Source organism: Netta rufina, assembly GCF_964035555.1.
Source record: "Netta rufina genome assembly, chromosome: 1".
Lineage (NCBI taxonomy): Eukaryota > Metazoa > Chordata > Aves > Anseriformes > Anatidae > Netta > Netta rufina.
Genome location: NC_140123.1, coordinates 22,755,527 through 22,771,914, shown reverse-complemented (window position 1 = coordinate 22,771,914; position 16,388 = coordinate 22,755,527). Strand labels below are relative to the sequence as shown.

The following is a 16,388-nucleotide window of genomic DNA, read 5'->3' as shown; positions in this document are numbered from 1 at the left end:
ACTGTCCCTGAAGGAACCAGACAGCATCTGCCACAAGCTCTGTCTACTTGATTTTTTTGATTTTTTATTTTTTTTTTTATCCTGGACAATTTTACAGTGCTGGAATACGAACGCGTCTCCACATATCCCTCTCACAAGGTGCACTAATTCCTTGGGTAGATGTGCACATTGAGCGGGATTTTATTTTGTATTTTTTTTTGTCCGTGTGGGAAGCATTTTTCATGGGGCACGGCCTTTATGGCATGCTGAGGGGCTGGGATGAGGAATAAACCAATGGCCGTGACGGGGAGTTTTTACAGAGGAATGCCGTGCAGGCTTCGATTTGTTAATATGGGATGGAAAATAGAATAATTTATTTGTATATATATGAAATAGCGATCATGATTAATTATAATCTACCGCCCTAGCAACGGTTGCTAAGGAGAGGGGCGGGGCCATGAGGCGGAGGCCCCGCCCGCCCGCCTACAAGTCCCATGATGCCGCGCGGCGCCGCGGCGCGTGATTGGGGGGGGGGGGTGAAGAAGAAGGGGGGGGGGGTCGGTGTCCCCCCCCCCCCCCCCCCGCGCCCCCTGTCCGGGCCCGGCCGCCGCCGCCATGTTGGCGCCGTGAGGCGAAGATGGCGGGGGGCGGCCGCGGGCGGGCAGCGCGCTGAGGGAGCGGCACCCCCGGCTGCTGAGAGGGAGGGAGGGAGGAGGGAAAGGAGGAAGGGGGGAGAGGCGGGGGAGAGAGGGAGGGCTGAGGAGGAGGAGGAGGAGGAGGAAGAGGAGGAGGCGATGCGAGCGCAGCGCTGAGGCGAGGCGAGGCGGCGGCCGTTGGACGCCCCTCAGGGTCCCCGCGGAGCGCTGAGGGGATCGGGCTGGCGGTGACCCCCCGGGATCCAGCTCGGCCCCGCGGATCCGGCTCGATTTAACCCCCCGGGATCCGGCTTTATCCCCTCAGGACCCAGCTGGACTCCCCCCCACCCCCCCCCACCCCCCCCCCCACCGCAGGAGCTGCCCGCCCCGCCGGGTGTCCGCGGCGCTAATGAAGGAGGCGGCCGGGCCGCGGCAGCCCTGGCCGTGAATCACCCCGTCGTTATCCGGCGGGGGAGAAGGAAGAAGAGCAGGGAGAGCGAGGAAGGCGTGGGGGGGGAGGGAGGGAGGGAAGGAAGGCAAGAAAAAGGGGGTGTGCGGGCAGAAGGAGCCCCGCACGCAGCCCATGTCGCCCTGCGGTCCTGCCGGCCCTACCTGGCACCGCCGGTGGTGACGAGGACCTTTTGCTGCCTTTACGTCTATTTTTTTATTTTTATTATTATTTTTTTTTAATTTAAAATCGGCTTTTCGGAGGGAGCTCAAGATGTCCAGCGGAGTCCCGGCTGATATGGTGAGTCCTGGCGTCCCCCCCCCCCCCCCAAGGCCTCTTTTGGCAGAAGGGGATGGAAAGGAGAGGGGTGTGGGAAGGGGAGGGGGGTGTGTGAAAAATCTCGGTGGCGTATTTAAGGAACAAAAAGTTCCCGGTTAATAATTCGTCCCCTACTCCCCGATGCTGGTTCGGCTTTGATTTTGGGGAGCGGAGGGGAAATCTGCAGTGTCGTCTGCCGTGTGGCCAGGCAAGTGTGGATGCCGCCCGGTCTCCTGGCGCTGGCAGTTCATCTCCGGCTGCTCCTGCCTGCCTGCTCCAGCAGTGCTCTTCAGCCTTGCCCACCACTCTTTTGGGGAAGAGAAATTCAAAGCAGAGCATCCAGACTGCTTTACCCAAGCCATTTATTTTTTCCCCCTCCCCTAAACCAGCTGTGAAATCGGTTCTCAGCCTTCTTTTTCGGCTCCCAAACTTTGCTCGTTTCTTACCGACGCCGTGCCTTCTGATGCTGCTGGGAAGTTAATCCCCTCACCTGATGCCGGGTCAAGAGGGAGAAAGGAATTCTCGTGCCCTGTTTGCACAGGGAGAGCCTTTGTGCACTAGCTGCAATCTGGACGTTTTTCAAGGGCACTCCTTGCACTTCTTATGGCGGACTGTACTTCAGCCCGTGTGGGTACATTTAAAATAGGAAGGCACAGCTAGGCGTGAAGGGAGGGCGATCGGGTCTGTTAGGTAACCTTTCTGCTCAGCAGGGCTGCACCGATTTGCCTGTATTTCCATAAATCACTTAGCTGAGCGGAAAAAAAAAAAAAAGTTGTGGCAGTGGTTTGATATGCTGGCTCTTTATTCTTACGGCAAAACATTTTCACTTCCCTCCCCCCCGTGATCGTTCGCATTTAAAGGCACTTTGACAGCAGCAGCCGGGTCTGTGCGTTTTATTTTCGGGGTGAAATTCTGTTTTGTGAGTGTGAGCTGCCGTGGCGGTGGTGATAGAGAAACTGAGCCTCATTTCAGCCATCGATACGCAATTAGTGGTGCATATGTAGGACAAACAGGCTATTGAAATCGTGCTAGTTGCTTAATTTCATTGTTTAATTCACAGCTTTTCTACTGCAGGGAAGATGAGCGGGTTTTGCCAAAAGAGCAGAACCAGTGAGATACAGAGGGTGGTCAAGCACGGCTTTAAGATTCCCCACCCCCCTCCCTAAATACTAAAAACATATTTTGTCTTTATGGGAGAAAAGGTGGTGACGAGGCTGCTGCCCCCGTGTTTAAATCCTTTCAGTTGTTTAGTTCCATACGTGTCTTTTTGGGGTCTCTGACTGTGAGAACACTCTGAAACCCCTTCTTTTTTGCACTTGTCTGCCTCTGCATGGCAGAAGTCCCCTCCTCAGCTGCACAGAGCTGGAAGCACATCTCCCAGAGCTGCCTGGAGGAGCCCCGTGGCTGTGACACGAAGCTCTTCTTTCCTCTTACCCTGGGCTGAGCGCCGTGCCACCTCCACGGCTCTCCTCCGTCCTGCCTGCCGGGCAGTCGTGGTGCTGCCACTACGCTCGTCGTGTCGGAGGACTCCATTTTATAACAATACACAGATCTCCAGAGGTGAACTCGCAGCTCGTTCCTCTTGCAACTCTTTCTTCCCGTAGTTGTGATGTAATGAGGATGCTGCCGGCAGGGATACCGAGGCCTGGAGATGCTCTGCTTCCCCGAGTCAGGAAGAAGCTTGTTAGGCAGAGCGATGTTTAAATATTGAGTCATTACAAAGACATTTGGATGAAGATGTCACCAATGCCAGTATCATTTAACTGGAGGGACGGATGTGTTCAGCTCTGTCACGGGATCGTTCTGCTGAGTTACGGCGTTATTAGCGGCAGTTTCTTCAGGTCTGAAGTGTGTTGTAGAAATTCAAATCACTAAACACAATCAATAATTTAATTTGTAGAAAGAGCACTCGGAAACTCATTTTGGGTCTCTTTTTTATCACCGTCCTCCTTATTTCAAAGGAGCTTGTCCAGGAAGGAAAATGGGATTGTTATTTGATTGCTCTTTAAAGAGGAGCACTTACCAGGCTGTCACCTTGTTTATATATGTTTTTATTTACTGTATGATTTTGCAGTTTGCATTTCTCTTATCCACCCACTCTGTAATTTGCATCTACAAAAAAAAAAAAATATTCCCCATTTCTGTACGAGCTGGCATTGCTGTGGGGGGATGTCACGTTACGAAGGCTCCATCACGTTTCCTAAATCTGCTCTGAATTGCTCAAGTATTATAATAATTGCGTTTCAAAGTGTTCGTCAGATCCATGAACTAACCCTCTCATAATAACGGTAAAACTATTATAATTGATGCTTCTTAAAACGCAGCCTTCCTGTCCTGCCTTGGAAACATCAAGGACCTGCTATAGATAATTTCCTAGCGAATTATCAAATCTTCAGCAAGCTTTGTGCTGCTGGGTAGACACAACTTGATCCAGCCTTCTCTTCTCTGATGCTTGTTTGACTTTTTCCAAAGCTCCAGCAGATTTTACCTGCTAACCCTTTCAACATCACTTCTGAAGTAATTACCATAAGTACTTTATCATTTGCATTCCACTAATAAACTGGATGGTGACACACCACATTCCGGGCATTGTCAGTTTGTGTTGCATTATTCCTTAGCAATCCGTGCTGCTTACAGGCTGTCCTCCCCTCCTGGAATGAAACCTGCCAATACTGACCTCCGTACTCGTGTAGGTTCTTTACTTATTGAGGACTAGGCCATTCTGCATTTCTACAGCTTAATTTTGTTTATTTCCTTGATAATTACTGGCACTTGTGGCAGCCAGGGTATTTGAATACGTTGAATGATTTCATCAGATAACTTGTTGGTTTTGCCATCTGGTAGCAGCTCCGGTTGGAGTGAATGACAGCAGAGCTGTTGGCAAGTTTTCTTTTCCAACAACGAGGAGACGTGAGGTGCTTTATGGACTTGCAGTCAACGATGCTGTGTTTTTTTTTTTTTTTTAAGTTAATCGAATGAAAATGGTTTGCTACTTGTTTAAAAACTGTAGCTGACTATATCAAAGAAAGCGATTTATTAAAAAAATAAAAAACCACACCAAAAACCACCACCACCACTAGGCCCAGCCCAGCAGTTACTGCTCAGTTGAACAACCCCCTTTATTTTGGTGGAGTTATCAGTACAATCTGGGAAGCTGAATCTCTCCATTGTGTGGCCCTACCATGCCTCCCCCTACACATATAATTCTTCGGGGGTCTTGGAAGTTCACGGTAAGGGGCCTGTGTGACTAAAGACTATTATGCTGCCTGCCGTTTCCTGTATTGGTGCATTTTATTTAGGTACGGGAAGGCTCTGCCAGCACTTCCTTCCTGTGCAGTTCTTTGCATGCCCTCTAGGATATCGAATTTCAAATTCTTTTTGTGTCGAGTAGTAATCAAGTGTAATGTATTTGGCCCGTGGTGTTTTCTTTTTTTTTGGGTGGCGTTGAGTGCTCAAATCTCTCCAACAGTTGAAGGTTTTCACTTCTCTTATGTACAGCTATTGAATCCGTACGCTGAATTTAAGAGATGTAGGTTTTATGTCGGAGATCTTTTTAATAAAACTGAATGTTTGGTGATAGACAGTTGCGGACATGCAGGACCATGGGGTTCACGGCCTAAAATCCTGACGTACATGAACAATATTAGGCGAGGGCAATAGGTGGAGGAAGACTAACAAACTGTGCTCAGTTTGTCTTGTTAGTGTCACCATCTTTAGTGACAACGTGTGTACATGTGTCCTTTTAGGAAGTTTAGTGCAGAATGGCAATGAACAGCGTAACTTGTCACATTTGTGTGTCATTTATACAATAAAATCCATTTTGGAGGAGGCTAACAGAGGAAAAGGATGGACTTCTAGCTGATCCTACAAGCAGTAGGGCAACAGTGGCATCCTGGAGTAAGGCTCAGGCAGCAGGGGCTCGGAGGAGTAGCTGGTGGTATGGCAGCTGAGTTTTATCGTCCGTCATCCAGTCTAAATAATTCTTTCATCTATGAATAATAAGTCCTTTATCACTACAATATGCTTTGAACATAGAAAGAAAATGCTTTGTTTGCTCTTAGCATGTTAATGTATTGGAACAAAATGTAAAAAGCCACGCATCTCGGTTCTGTTTTGACTGCTTTTCCTTCTGCCTTCGGTAGATACCTTTTCTTTGTTTTGAAACTTGTTACATCCCTGGTAGCCTTTCTGCATACCCTCATGAAGAACTCAGGGGGCTAACAGTGTTTGTATGGCCTTCATTTTCTTCAGGGGCAGGTAGCTGTAACCTCTGGGTGGTTACAAATTCGGCTCTGCTTTTGTTGCGTGATCCCATGAAATAGTGGAGGAAATGGGTGCTGAGGGCCATTCGAGGCTTCCCTTGTTGGATTGCTGGAAGCCAGTAGTAGCTGCTGGCAGGTTTCAGCAGGACTAAAACACAACAAAACAAAACACACAAATACTGAGTATCTGATTATAGCAAAAGGAATGTTGAATTCTACACATTTAAAACCAAAAACCAACACAGTTGCCAGAATTCATCTGAGGAATGCTGACAGCGAGGTCAGGGCCTGAGTGGGGACAAGTCGGGGATGCGGAGTTAGGGCCAACGTCAGGTACCTGTAGCCTGCTTTTCACCTCAGTGTGTGACTGCTGTTTGTGCATATCTAAACTTAACTTTGCCCCATTGGTATTTTGTTTGAGATCGTTCAAGGCCCATGGCTCTCTTCCTTGGCTTGGCCTAAGGCTGTGGTAGGAGATCAGCCAGTCTGGATACCGCCCTTGCAGCAGACTTGATAGGCAAGGCTTTTATGGTACTGTAAACAGAGTGACTAAGGGCAAGCTTTTCTGTTTTTAACTCCCAGTCCTTTCTAAGGATGACTTCTGTGAACGTCAGAGGCCGCGGTCACGGTATCTGCACCAGGCGGGATTTACTTGTTGGATAGTTCTGGTCACTCGGCGTCGGTTCTGAGTAGAAGTCAAAATGCAAACTTTTGGTGATGTCCCTGCATATGCTTATGCAATCCTGAGCAGAAAGGAGAGCTCAGTTGTGACTCAGCCCGAGTGCTACTCTACTTTGCAGGAATCCAGAAATATCTGGAATGTGACTAATCATTCTTGTGGTTTTATGTGGAAGTGATCGGATGGCTTATTTTCAGCCCTTGCTTTGTACAGTGCTGGGTCTACTGACTTGGTTATTTCTCAGCCCAAGTACGGGGCCAGGCCGAGCTGCAGATCAATACTCTCCTCGATGTTGTCTGTGTCTTGCAGCAATTAACCGAGCCCACAGAAGGAGCGAGCCTTCCCTGCCACAATTTTGCATGCATAAACTTCAGCTCCCCATAGTTATTACAGGGCTGTGACTGAGGGAGATGCTTTCATTTTAGAAGCCGTCAGAGGTGAGCAGAATGTCAATGAGCAATTTTAATGTCGCTGCTGTCGTGTCAGATCTGAACTTCAAGACCCCAGCTCTTCACCAGTTTTAGCTTAATTTAGAGCTCTGGTTTTCAGTTAGCAGTTAATAATAACAATTGAATTACTGTTAAAAATTACCCTATGAACTCTGCTAGAAGGACAGCTTTATTCATTTTGATGGTGTCTGATATACAGACTTTGCAGAATATCTTAAAGCAAGGAGTAGATCATTTTTCACTGGGTATACCTCCAAAGAAATACAAATTCACAGATGTGCCACTGACTATTGCAAGCTATGATACTGAGGAAATGATACTGGAGGAAAATGAAGAATCAACAACCCACAAAAAAAAATAAAATACGATTGAGACATCAGTTGAGGTTCTGCAAATAGCTTTCTGTGCTTCAATACTATGTTTTTTGTATTTGAAGGGAAATTTGTTGGGTGTGATAACTTGTGAAACGGGCTTTCTAAGAACGTAGAGACAATTATTTAGGTCTTTATTTGGGGGGCAACGTTTAAAGAGCAAGTGAAGACCTTCTGACTTGTAGGAGTACTGGGCCTACAATGTATAGTCCTGCAGAAATACTTACGCATTGTTGCTTTTGAATATTCTGACATGTCTGTGGAAATTGGGGTATTTTGCAGTCAGTAATAGAGATTGTGGTTAGCTCCTGAACAGAGGCTAAATTAGTTGCTGCTCGGAAAGCAGCTGCTGTGAAGACCCTTCTGTGTGTGTTAAGACTCCGCAAGTGTGTTGAAATCTGGCTTGGAAGTGTGGTTGGTGTGCATTTTCCACAGCTAGAAACTTTGTGAAGTGCAGATTCAGCTGATTGTAGAGTTGTGACACTGCCATCGGTGTCTTGTAACTTTTCTGCTTTTCTGCTAAAGACATCTGAAAATAGCTTGCCGGTGGCAGGGCCCACATTTGGGGGTTTGTGTGTTTGTTGTTGTCTGTTCTTAAATGAAACCTATTTGTGTGATTGAGTTTTCCATTAAAAGGAGACTTTGTGGCAGTGTTGAGCTGAGATTTTATTCCATAATACTGTTGTTATGGAGACAGAAACAAGCAAGGAGCTCCTTGAGTTGTGTGTATCCATACAAATTAGCCAAGTAGGCTCCTGCCTGTGGTTTGATGGGTTTGTTCAACCACCAAAACACCAGCTCAGGGCCTCAGTGGGATCTGATTTCTGTCAGTGGCCTGCACCGCTGCTGAGAAGCCAAGGTGGCTGTGTGCTGGAGCACTCTAGCTGAAGCTGAGGATCTGGACTTGAATCTACAAATCGATGGGCAGTTTGCCTGGGAATGAATGCTTAGCTCCTTTTTCTTCCCCTCCTTATTATTTATTTTTTAATTTATTTTTCATAAAGTGGTGTCCTGAGCTCGTGTGGAAGCTTTGCTGTGATCTTCGTTACGCAACACGCGTTGTTTCGCGTTGCGTAAGAAACTTGGAGCACTTGATAAAAGTGCAGTCCCAACTTCAAAATAAACACAAGGAAACTAAATGTGACTTCTCTTTCAGGGACTGAAGAGAATGAAGTGTTTCATCTCAAAAATAATCGTACTTCAAAGTCCTATGTTGTAGCATTGGTTGCTATCTCCTCAGTGGAGTTACGATACGGTAATATTTCGTGGTCTGGCAGAGATCCACGGCATTATAATCTGTTCCTGATACTTACCATATATTCTAGATGGTACTACTGAATCTGGCTCTGGGATCTGGCTCACATTTTGAATGTAAGGAAATAATGGGCTAGTGATAAAATAGTGAAGTTCAGTGTTAATCAAAAACCTTCCGTAGCTGGGGGTATAAATTTAAAAATCGCCTTTTTAAAAGTAGATTAGTGTCAGTCTGCTTGTGGATATACGTGGTGTGTGTTAGTAAGCCTCAGGAAAGTTATTTTAGATTATGTTACTTCAACATAATTATTCGAAGATAGTTGCACTTCACAGTATTTCCTTTAAGATAAAATACTGTCCAATTCTTCAGACATGCTTATCTGTCAGATACTGTAAGTGGCTGGCTAGAAGGCCGTGTACTTCTTAAAAGCCTGTAATGCCTCGTTGCAGCATTTTTTTAGTATAATTTTTTTGATTATAGAGGTCTTATTTGTATGAACATAAAACTAAACTTAATTCTTGGAGTAGTGTTCTGTGGTTGTAACTGATGTACAACACATTGCTTAGGATTTATCCACTCTGAATATTTGTCGCTTTGGCTGTGCGTGAATATACTTTTAATCAGTACGAGCACGTTAGATATAACGGTCATGGGGTGGGCTAACAAGAGCTTAGCTCTCATTTTTGAAGCACTGATCCCCAATGGAAACAGACTTCACTGGGCTCACTTGTTTCAGTGGTTTATATTTGCGCAGGTATTTCTGGAAATAAACTCAAAACTTTCAGAAAGCTTTACTGAAAGATTTAAAGTGGGGGAAGGGGAAATCCCCATTCACTAGTTCAGTATGATTCCCTAATACTGGAATTAGTGTAAAATCACACACAATTAGTAGCTTCCGATAGCTGTATTATAGCATGTCAGTGGTGATGAGTGTCATATCTTACTGTGTAGGATCATAGCAGATCCTGAGCTAGAAGGGAGTACAGGAGTCATGGAGTCTGAACTCCTGGCTCCACAGAGGACCACCCCAAAACCAAACCATGTGTCTGAGAGTGCTGTTTAAGCACTTCAACAACTCCAGCAGGCTCAGTGCTGTGACCACTGCCCTGGGGAGCCTGTCCCAGTGCCCGAGCACCCTCTGGGTGCAGACCCTTTCCCTAACCCCCAGCCTGACCCTCCCCTGTCCCAGCTCCATGCCGTTCCCTCGGGTCCTGTCGCTGTCCCCAGAGAGCAGAGCTCAGCGCCTGCCCCTCCGCTCCCCTCGTGAGGGAGCTGCAGGCCGCCATGAGGCCTCCCCTCAGCCTGCTCTGCTCGGGGCTGAGCAAACCCAGGGACCTCCTCATACACCTTCCCTTCCAAACCCTTCACCATCTTTGTAGCCCTCCTTTGGGTGCTCTCTGATAGTTTTATGTCCTTCTTTTAGCGTGCCACCCAAAACCTCACACAGTACTTGATGTGAGGCCACACCAGCGCAGGGCAGAGCAGGATAATCATATGTTTGTAAGGATGATTAAGAAGCTCTTCTCCCAACAGAGCGCTGTGCTGTCTGTTACGAAGGCTTCCGAAGCTCTCACTTGCTTTAATTTTCTGGCTTGCTAAGTGTAGGGCTGGGGCTGGCTGTCGGTCACTCAGTGTGGGGAGCACAGGGGGTAAAACTCTGCCAGAGGCTGTCGCTGGTTAGCATGGTGGGAACAGTGGGGTCAGTGGTTTAGCCCCTCTCCTGAACAGCTACGGATGTGCCCTGCTTTCCCCTTTACGCGGATGGTTTGGCAATACCTCTTTGAGTCCTTGTAGTTTGCCCGTACCCGCAGTCAGGAAGCCCGTGCTCATAAGCTGGCGCTTGCCAGGCGTGTTACCTTAGGCCATAAAAATGTATCCTATTTGACTTGAATGTTGGTAGGTTTTCTACCCAAGTATGCTGTAATGTGTATCCTTTGTGCTGGCGGTTTCTAAGAAACGCTGTTTTAGCAACTGACTTTGAAGGTTTGGTAACTGTTTTAGGTGAGTTTCAGCCAGTCCCCTTCAAATGTGAAATACTGAGGAAGAGAAGGTTTTTTCCAAACGACACTAATGAGTATTTCTAGCCATCTAGACACCGGAACAAAGCTTCAGGATGTAATATGTCAGATCCTGGCACCAAGAAAACAGCTTATTACCGAGCCATGTAGGATCTTCAGGATCCTCTTTTCATGAGTAATGGCAAAATGACCAGGTGCTCGTGTCAAAGAGAGAGTGCAACGCTTCTGTCTGCTGGTTGCTTCTGGCCAGTACAGTTCCATAAGAATCCGGCTTTCATACGAATCTGGAAATGGGGATCTTTCATTTCCAGTTCCATATGCTTGAAATTATTTGGGAGTTTAAAATATCCATTGCAGTGGCTGGGATGCTAGGTGAAATCCAGTGGGATCGCAGTGAGGGGTCCGGGGAAGGTGGCAGCGGGTATTGCAGAATTGTTGTAGCTTGGAAGTGGTTCCCTTATCAGGGGTAGAAGAGGAGTATGCTTCTCCAGTGATGGGCTCAGTGCTGCTTTGCTAGCAGGGATATCCATGAAAGTCGGGGTGGGGGAGACCTCCAAGCTTGCTTTTTCACCTTCATTTCACCTTTGTTGTAAAAAAGGAGGCTTGAAGCACACGGTTCTGCAGGGAACTCTCACCACTCGTGTCTGCTGGGGTGCTGGGGCTTCTGCGTGCCTTCTCTCTTTCCCTCAGTCGGCTATAAAGGGTGTAAAACTCTTTCCAGAAGGAGGCTAGCGCTTCTAAGCTGAGTTGTCTTTTTCAATTTGTGTTTTAAGCGGATAACGCCGGCAAAATGTGCATAATAAACTGTATGGTGGAGTTACTGTAGTGCTAATTATGTCATACACGGAAAACTGGCATTAGGAGAGAACTGTCCCACTTCTGAAATGAAATACAGAAGCATAAATACCAGGATCAAGATGGCAGAGCATGGCATGGTGGTGCTTAGCTGCCCACTGGTTGTTAAATCACCGCATTTAACTATCCATTTATCGTATTTTATAAATGGATAATCAGCTCTTCTTCGAGAACCGTGGGCATCTCTCCATCGCAGTATCCCTTTCCTATTCAGCACCCACTCCTTGTGCAAAGCCTGGATCAGCGCCTTGCTGTTTTGTGCTGCTCTAACATGTTTTGGATGAGAAGTCCGAATTCACCTTGAGACTTCTGTGATATGCAGCACTTCCCTGTGTTCAGTGATGTGAGGTTTTAGTTTCATTCTTAATTTCTCCCTTGATTTCGTTAAGTTTCTTTTTAGAAAACAACATGTAGGAAAGGCTGCTAGATTTATCGACGGAGAAAGGGGTGATTATCGGTCAGTGCCTTTATCTGCAGATGTGCTGGTTGGTGCTTGCTTTTTCTTCAGCTGGGTTTGAAATTTGCCTGAGTGAGTAGTTAAAGAGTGCTGAGTAATGCCAGATAAGGTGGAGTGAAGGTAAATACTTTCCTGCCTTTGCAGCTGATTCTGCTGCTGCATATCAGTCCTGACTTTGATGCCTTAAAAAAAAAAAAAATCCTAGGTTATGTATTTTATTTATAATAAGCATGTGTTTAGGAGATATTTTCTTTCCCTTTGTTATCTTCTGCCAAAAAAAACTAAAATCCTGCTTTTGTTTTATCTTCTAGTTCTCAGCATATAGAGGTGAAGCCCAGAGGGAAAGAAAATTACTGTGCTTAACAGGGAGATCATTTAAGGTTTTGGTCTTTTTTGCCATCAACAGTATAGTTTCATAGTTTTTATCTTTTGCTAAATGTTGCTCTGCAGGAGGCCTAAGATACAGATTATTCCTGAATAAATCCATCATTTTCTGCAGTCTTTGTATCAAATAATAGTTTTTCTCGCGAAATCAGATGTACAACATTATGAAAACTGTGGTGCAGTTTTCAGGAGGAACCATAGCTATTTGTTGTGGTAATCTAAATTTCATCTACAAAAATATTTTTTTTCAGAGTCTTACAGGAAGTAACCTCCCGTTTTTGTTCTGTCTTTAACTTTGGGGGAAAGACAGCAGTTGTTTCGCTGTGCTCTGCCAGAAGCTGTATTGGCTAACCCTAGAGTGTCCCTCGGGCTGTTGGGATAGGGAAGAGGAAGCGTTTTGAGCTGTTAGAAACCGTTCTGGCTGGATTGCTGCAGAAGATGGCACTCGCTTGGTGTTGTAGGCATTTTGAGCTGCCGTGGTAGCTGGTAGGATGGGTGGTGGTAGCAGCTGAGAGCAGCGCAGAGGGGAGCCAAATCACAACTACACAACCTTCTAGCAGTGAGCTCAGAGGCAGTGCACACCACAGTGTAAAAGCCTGTTTATGGGCAGTAGTTTGCCATGCAAGCATGCTGGCCAGCAACCAGCTCATGATTTTTATTCTTACCATGCATAGGTTTGTACTCTTAGTGATTAAATTCCAGTACGTGCTGCTTTTAATGTGTCAGGTGAGAGCAGTTTTCTGATGGGCATCCTCACCTACCTGTTGCATGCCAAATACAGACCAGTGTGCCCAAACCCATCCCTTAACTTGCATTTGCATTTTCAGTATCGGTGCTGAACGGAGAAAGATAATAGAGTACGTTACTTTGGGTGGAAAAATGTGTAAGTGTTCTCTCACCTTTTGGTAGAAGTGAATCTAGCATTACTGAATCCAGTCTCTAAAGCAGTAAGGTTTCCACCACTTGATGAAGTTGCCTCAATGTGGCCTTTAGTGCCATTTAGCACGTGTTGATGGATGTGTCCAGACAGCCCCATGTGTGGGGGAGACCCGTGCCCTTGTGGAGGAGCAGCTGCAGTGTATGGGGACTTCACAACACCTGAAAGCAACACCAGAGGTGTGTGTTCAGGTAACTCATAGGAGCTGCTGGGGCTCTGCAGTCCTGTTTGCAACAATTTCATGTTGTTTGGTTGGTAGGCTGCCTTCTCCTAGCTCGTGTCCATTAAGTAATGCTTCACAATCAATAAACTTTTTTTTTTTTTTTTACAGTAAATCACACTTCCACTGCTTCTGTTACTTCCTACAATAACTTTTGTATCCATGGTTGTGAGTACAGTGCTAGAAAGGAAGTTTTCCAGTATTCAAACTCCATTTCCTTCCTTTTAGCACAGAAGAAATACTCCTTTAAAAAAAAAAAAAAAAAGGAAGCTGAGACATGGTATTACAATGAATTTAAAAGTAATTTAAGTTATCAAACAAGAATTTGCACGCTACTGGATTAATCTTGAAAATTGTCAGAAGTCTGATCCATCAGCTTTGTAATTTGTGGTATAAAATTGGACTTGAATGGTCTACGCCAAATATCCCAGCAGAAATGCAATATGTCTTCAGTACATAAGAGTGTAATCATGCTTGTGTGGCAGGAGAAAAAAAAAGATATCTGTACAAATTTGTTTTAATGATACTGAAGGTTTTATAATAGTCTCTGAAAGTCACAAATTTTTTTGGATGCTAGATTAAATGAAAGCAGCTCACTCTTTGGAGCTTGACGGGTCTCTCTTGACACTTGGCCTGAAATGTTTGCAAGATATTTCATATCCTCAGAGCAGAAGAGAAAGAGTAGCTTGGAAATTAATGCATACGTGGTTAAATAATGAAGGTTTTTCAGCATTACGTAATGTACGAATACGGAAAACTTTATCACTTCCCTAGCAAGATTTCTGTTGTATACTAAACTTCTTTTCTATGACTTGAGGAGTACATGGTATGTTTCTGTTTTGGAGGGCTGCTTTTGAGAGTTGTGCGTTGTGAAAGTTAAGTCACAGTGTGAATGAAGCCCTTGTGCTGTGTCTCATATTAACACTTCGCTCTTGGCCCAGTTTAATCCTTGAAACACTTGTTTAGTTCTGTTTTTTTCAAAAACAGGTCCAGGAGAATCCCAATGACTGTACGTAAAGCCTTTCCAGCATAAGTAGTTGTAGTATTTGGAGAAGAAGAAAGCCTTGACGTGGCCAAGCTACGTCACGAGTGCTGAGACAAGACGCGTTGCTGTGCGTGTGCTAGAAGGCAGTGCCTGATATTTGCAGCGGCGCTTCATTTTTGGAGGAATTTCATGGGGAGTGGAGGAGTCTTTATATAGTGCCTACCTAAATAGGCACTCATCTAAATATAGCCTCCATCCGTATGACAAGACTAATCGCTGGGCTCGGGCTTCTGGCAGACCTCTTTTGGATGGCTAGATTTCATTACCGAGGGATCAATCAAAAATTTGCGAATTAGAACTGCTATTTCGGGAACCCTGGAAATAATACTTGACCTGAAGAGCCAGGAGACTTTGCTGAAGTATTTACAGTGTTCCTTTGAAAGCTCTAGCGTGTGGCATGGATGGGAAGCAATGCTCCACCTGCTGTCTTGTGCCCCGAAGACTAAAGCAGAGGTAGCAGCCCACAGGCATGTCCTTTCCTTCGAGTCCATCTGTTTTCTGCTGTGGAGACACGAGCTCTTACATTTGTGTCTGGTGTTTGGGGATGCGTGTGTCACGATTGTTGAATGCAGGCAGTTTATTCAAAAGACTTTTATTGTTCAGACTAAGCTGAAAATGATCTGGGGGATAAAGCCGTGCCCTAGTTCTGGATTTCGGTGCCTTGGAAAGCATTGTAGTGCCAAATCCACACATGTGTATCTCCTTGTTTGATTCCTTCCCTCCTTTTTGAAGACTGATGAATTATTTATTTTTAGGTTAGTGGTAACATATTCTCTGAGTAGAATGTGCATAATGCTCTATTCAATGTTAATTTTTAGGGGTTTATTTTTCTGGGGAATTATCTACTTCTCCGTGACTGTGGCTCCAAACATTTGTCAGGTGGCCACCAAGCAGGGGCCGTTCTGCTGAAACACTTCGGGTTTGGTGGCTCTGTGCTTTTTTTTTTTTTTCCTTTAGGGAAATAAAACTCAAGAATTAATGCTGTTTCTTCCTTCCTGGAGCTTTGTAATCAAGCAGACGAGCAGATTGCTTTCTCTAATGAGTAGAAGGGAAAATAACCACGAGAACCTCAGCACCAGAAGGATGTGGGGCTGTTAGAGCAGGTCCAGAGGGGGGGGCGAATAACTAATAGCTTAGCTTGGCGTGTCACCAGTGTGAAGCAAAAATGTCAGTAAAGACTTGGGGGAAGAAGGTTGCTGTCCACTCCGATGTGCACATCTTCTCTAGGCTACAGAAGCTGGAGTTGCTGTGATTTTATAATAAAGCTCTGAGACGTTTGTCACCCAACTTATTAATTGTGTGGGTACTTGGAGGACATCTAAAAATGTACAGAACTGCTTCTTAAGCCCGGATTTGAGTAGAAGTTTCTTGAAATTGTCTTTTGGAGGATGTAGGTTGTCTGAGTGTGGTTTTCCAAAGTGAAGGTGATGCGAGGCGTGCTTGTAGCTAGGACACTCACAGGCACTTTGCGGGTTTTTATCTGTTTTGAAGTGATTCTCTACTTTGTCAACTCACCTGTCATAGGTAGCTTGTAATTTAGTTCTGCTGCAGGTGATGGAAAATAGCTAGGACTTCATTCTGCACACATTCAGCTTGCCACATCAAAATATGAAATGCAAAACCTTGTCCGTACCCTGCAAGGCTTCGAGAAGTGCTGAAGAGGGCTGTGTTGAGGCAGATACCTTTGCTCTTTCCTGTGCTGTGTGATAAAGTAAAGATGTTTTGCAAAGTAGTTGCAGAGAATTATTTTAAACAAATCTCCTCCCCACCCCAAACCCTGTGATGCAAAGTGAAGGTATTGCAATTACTGTTTTCTCATTTGGCTGGACGTACAAGACGGTAACCCCCAAACTTTTCGTTTTTCAGAGGATGCGGATTATTTCAGACACAAGAAATGTAGTTTAGGATATAATCTGTAGAAACACGGTGTTATTCCCAGTATTAGTGTATGCACTACAATACACACTTAGCTCTCTTTCATTTGAGAAGTATTCTCAGGCTATTTAAATGTTGTAGCTTGGTTTAGTTAAAAGCCTATTTTCAGAGACTTGAAGCAAAGACCAATTTCATAACCTG

General features: G+C 45.4%; 1 protein-coding gene across 1 annotated transcript in view; it reads left to right on the top strand.

The window, feature by feature from the left end:
- The first annotated feature begins 740 nt into the window (after positions 1 to 740).
- The window catches only part of UBL3 (ubiquitin like 3), a 53,707-nt gene continuing 38,059 nt past the window's right edge, over positions 741 to 16,388 (top strand). Inside the window, exon 1 of the mRNA XM_084281750.1 lies at positions 741 to 1,362. Within this exon, the coding sequence (XP_084137876.1) occupies positions 1,336 to 1,362 (27 nt within the window). The 5' untranslated portion in view covers positions 741 to 1,335. The remainder of the gene's footprint in view (positions 1,363 to 16,388) is intronic.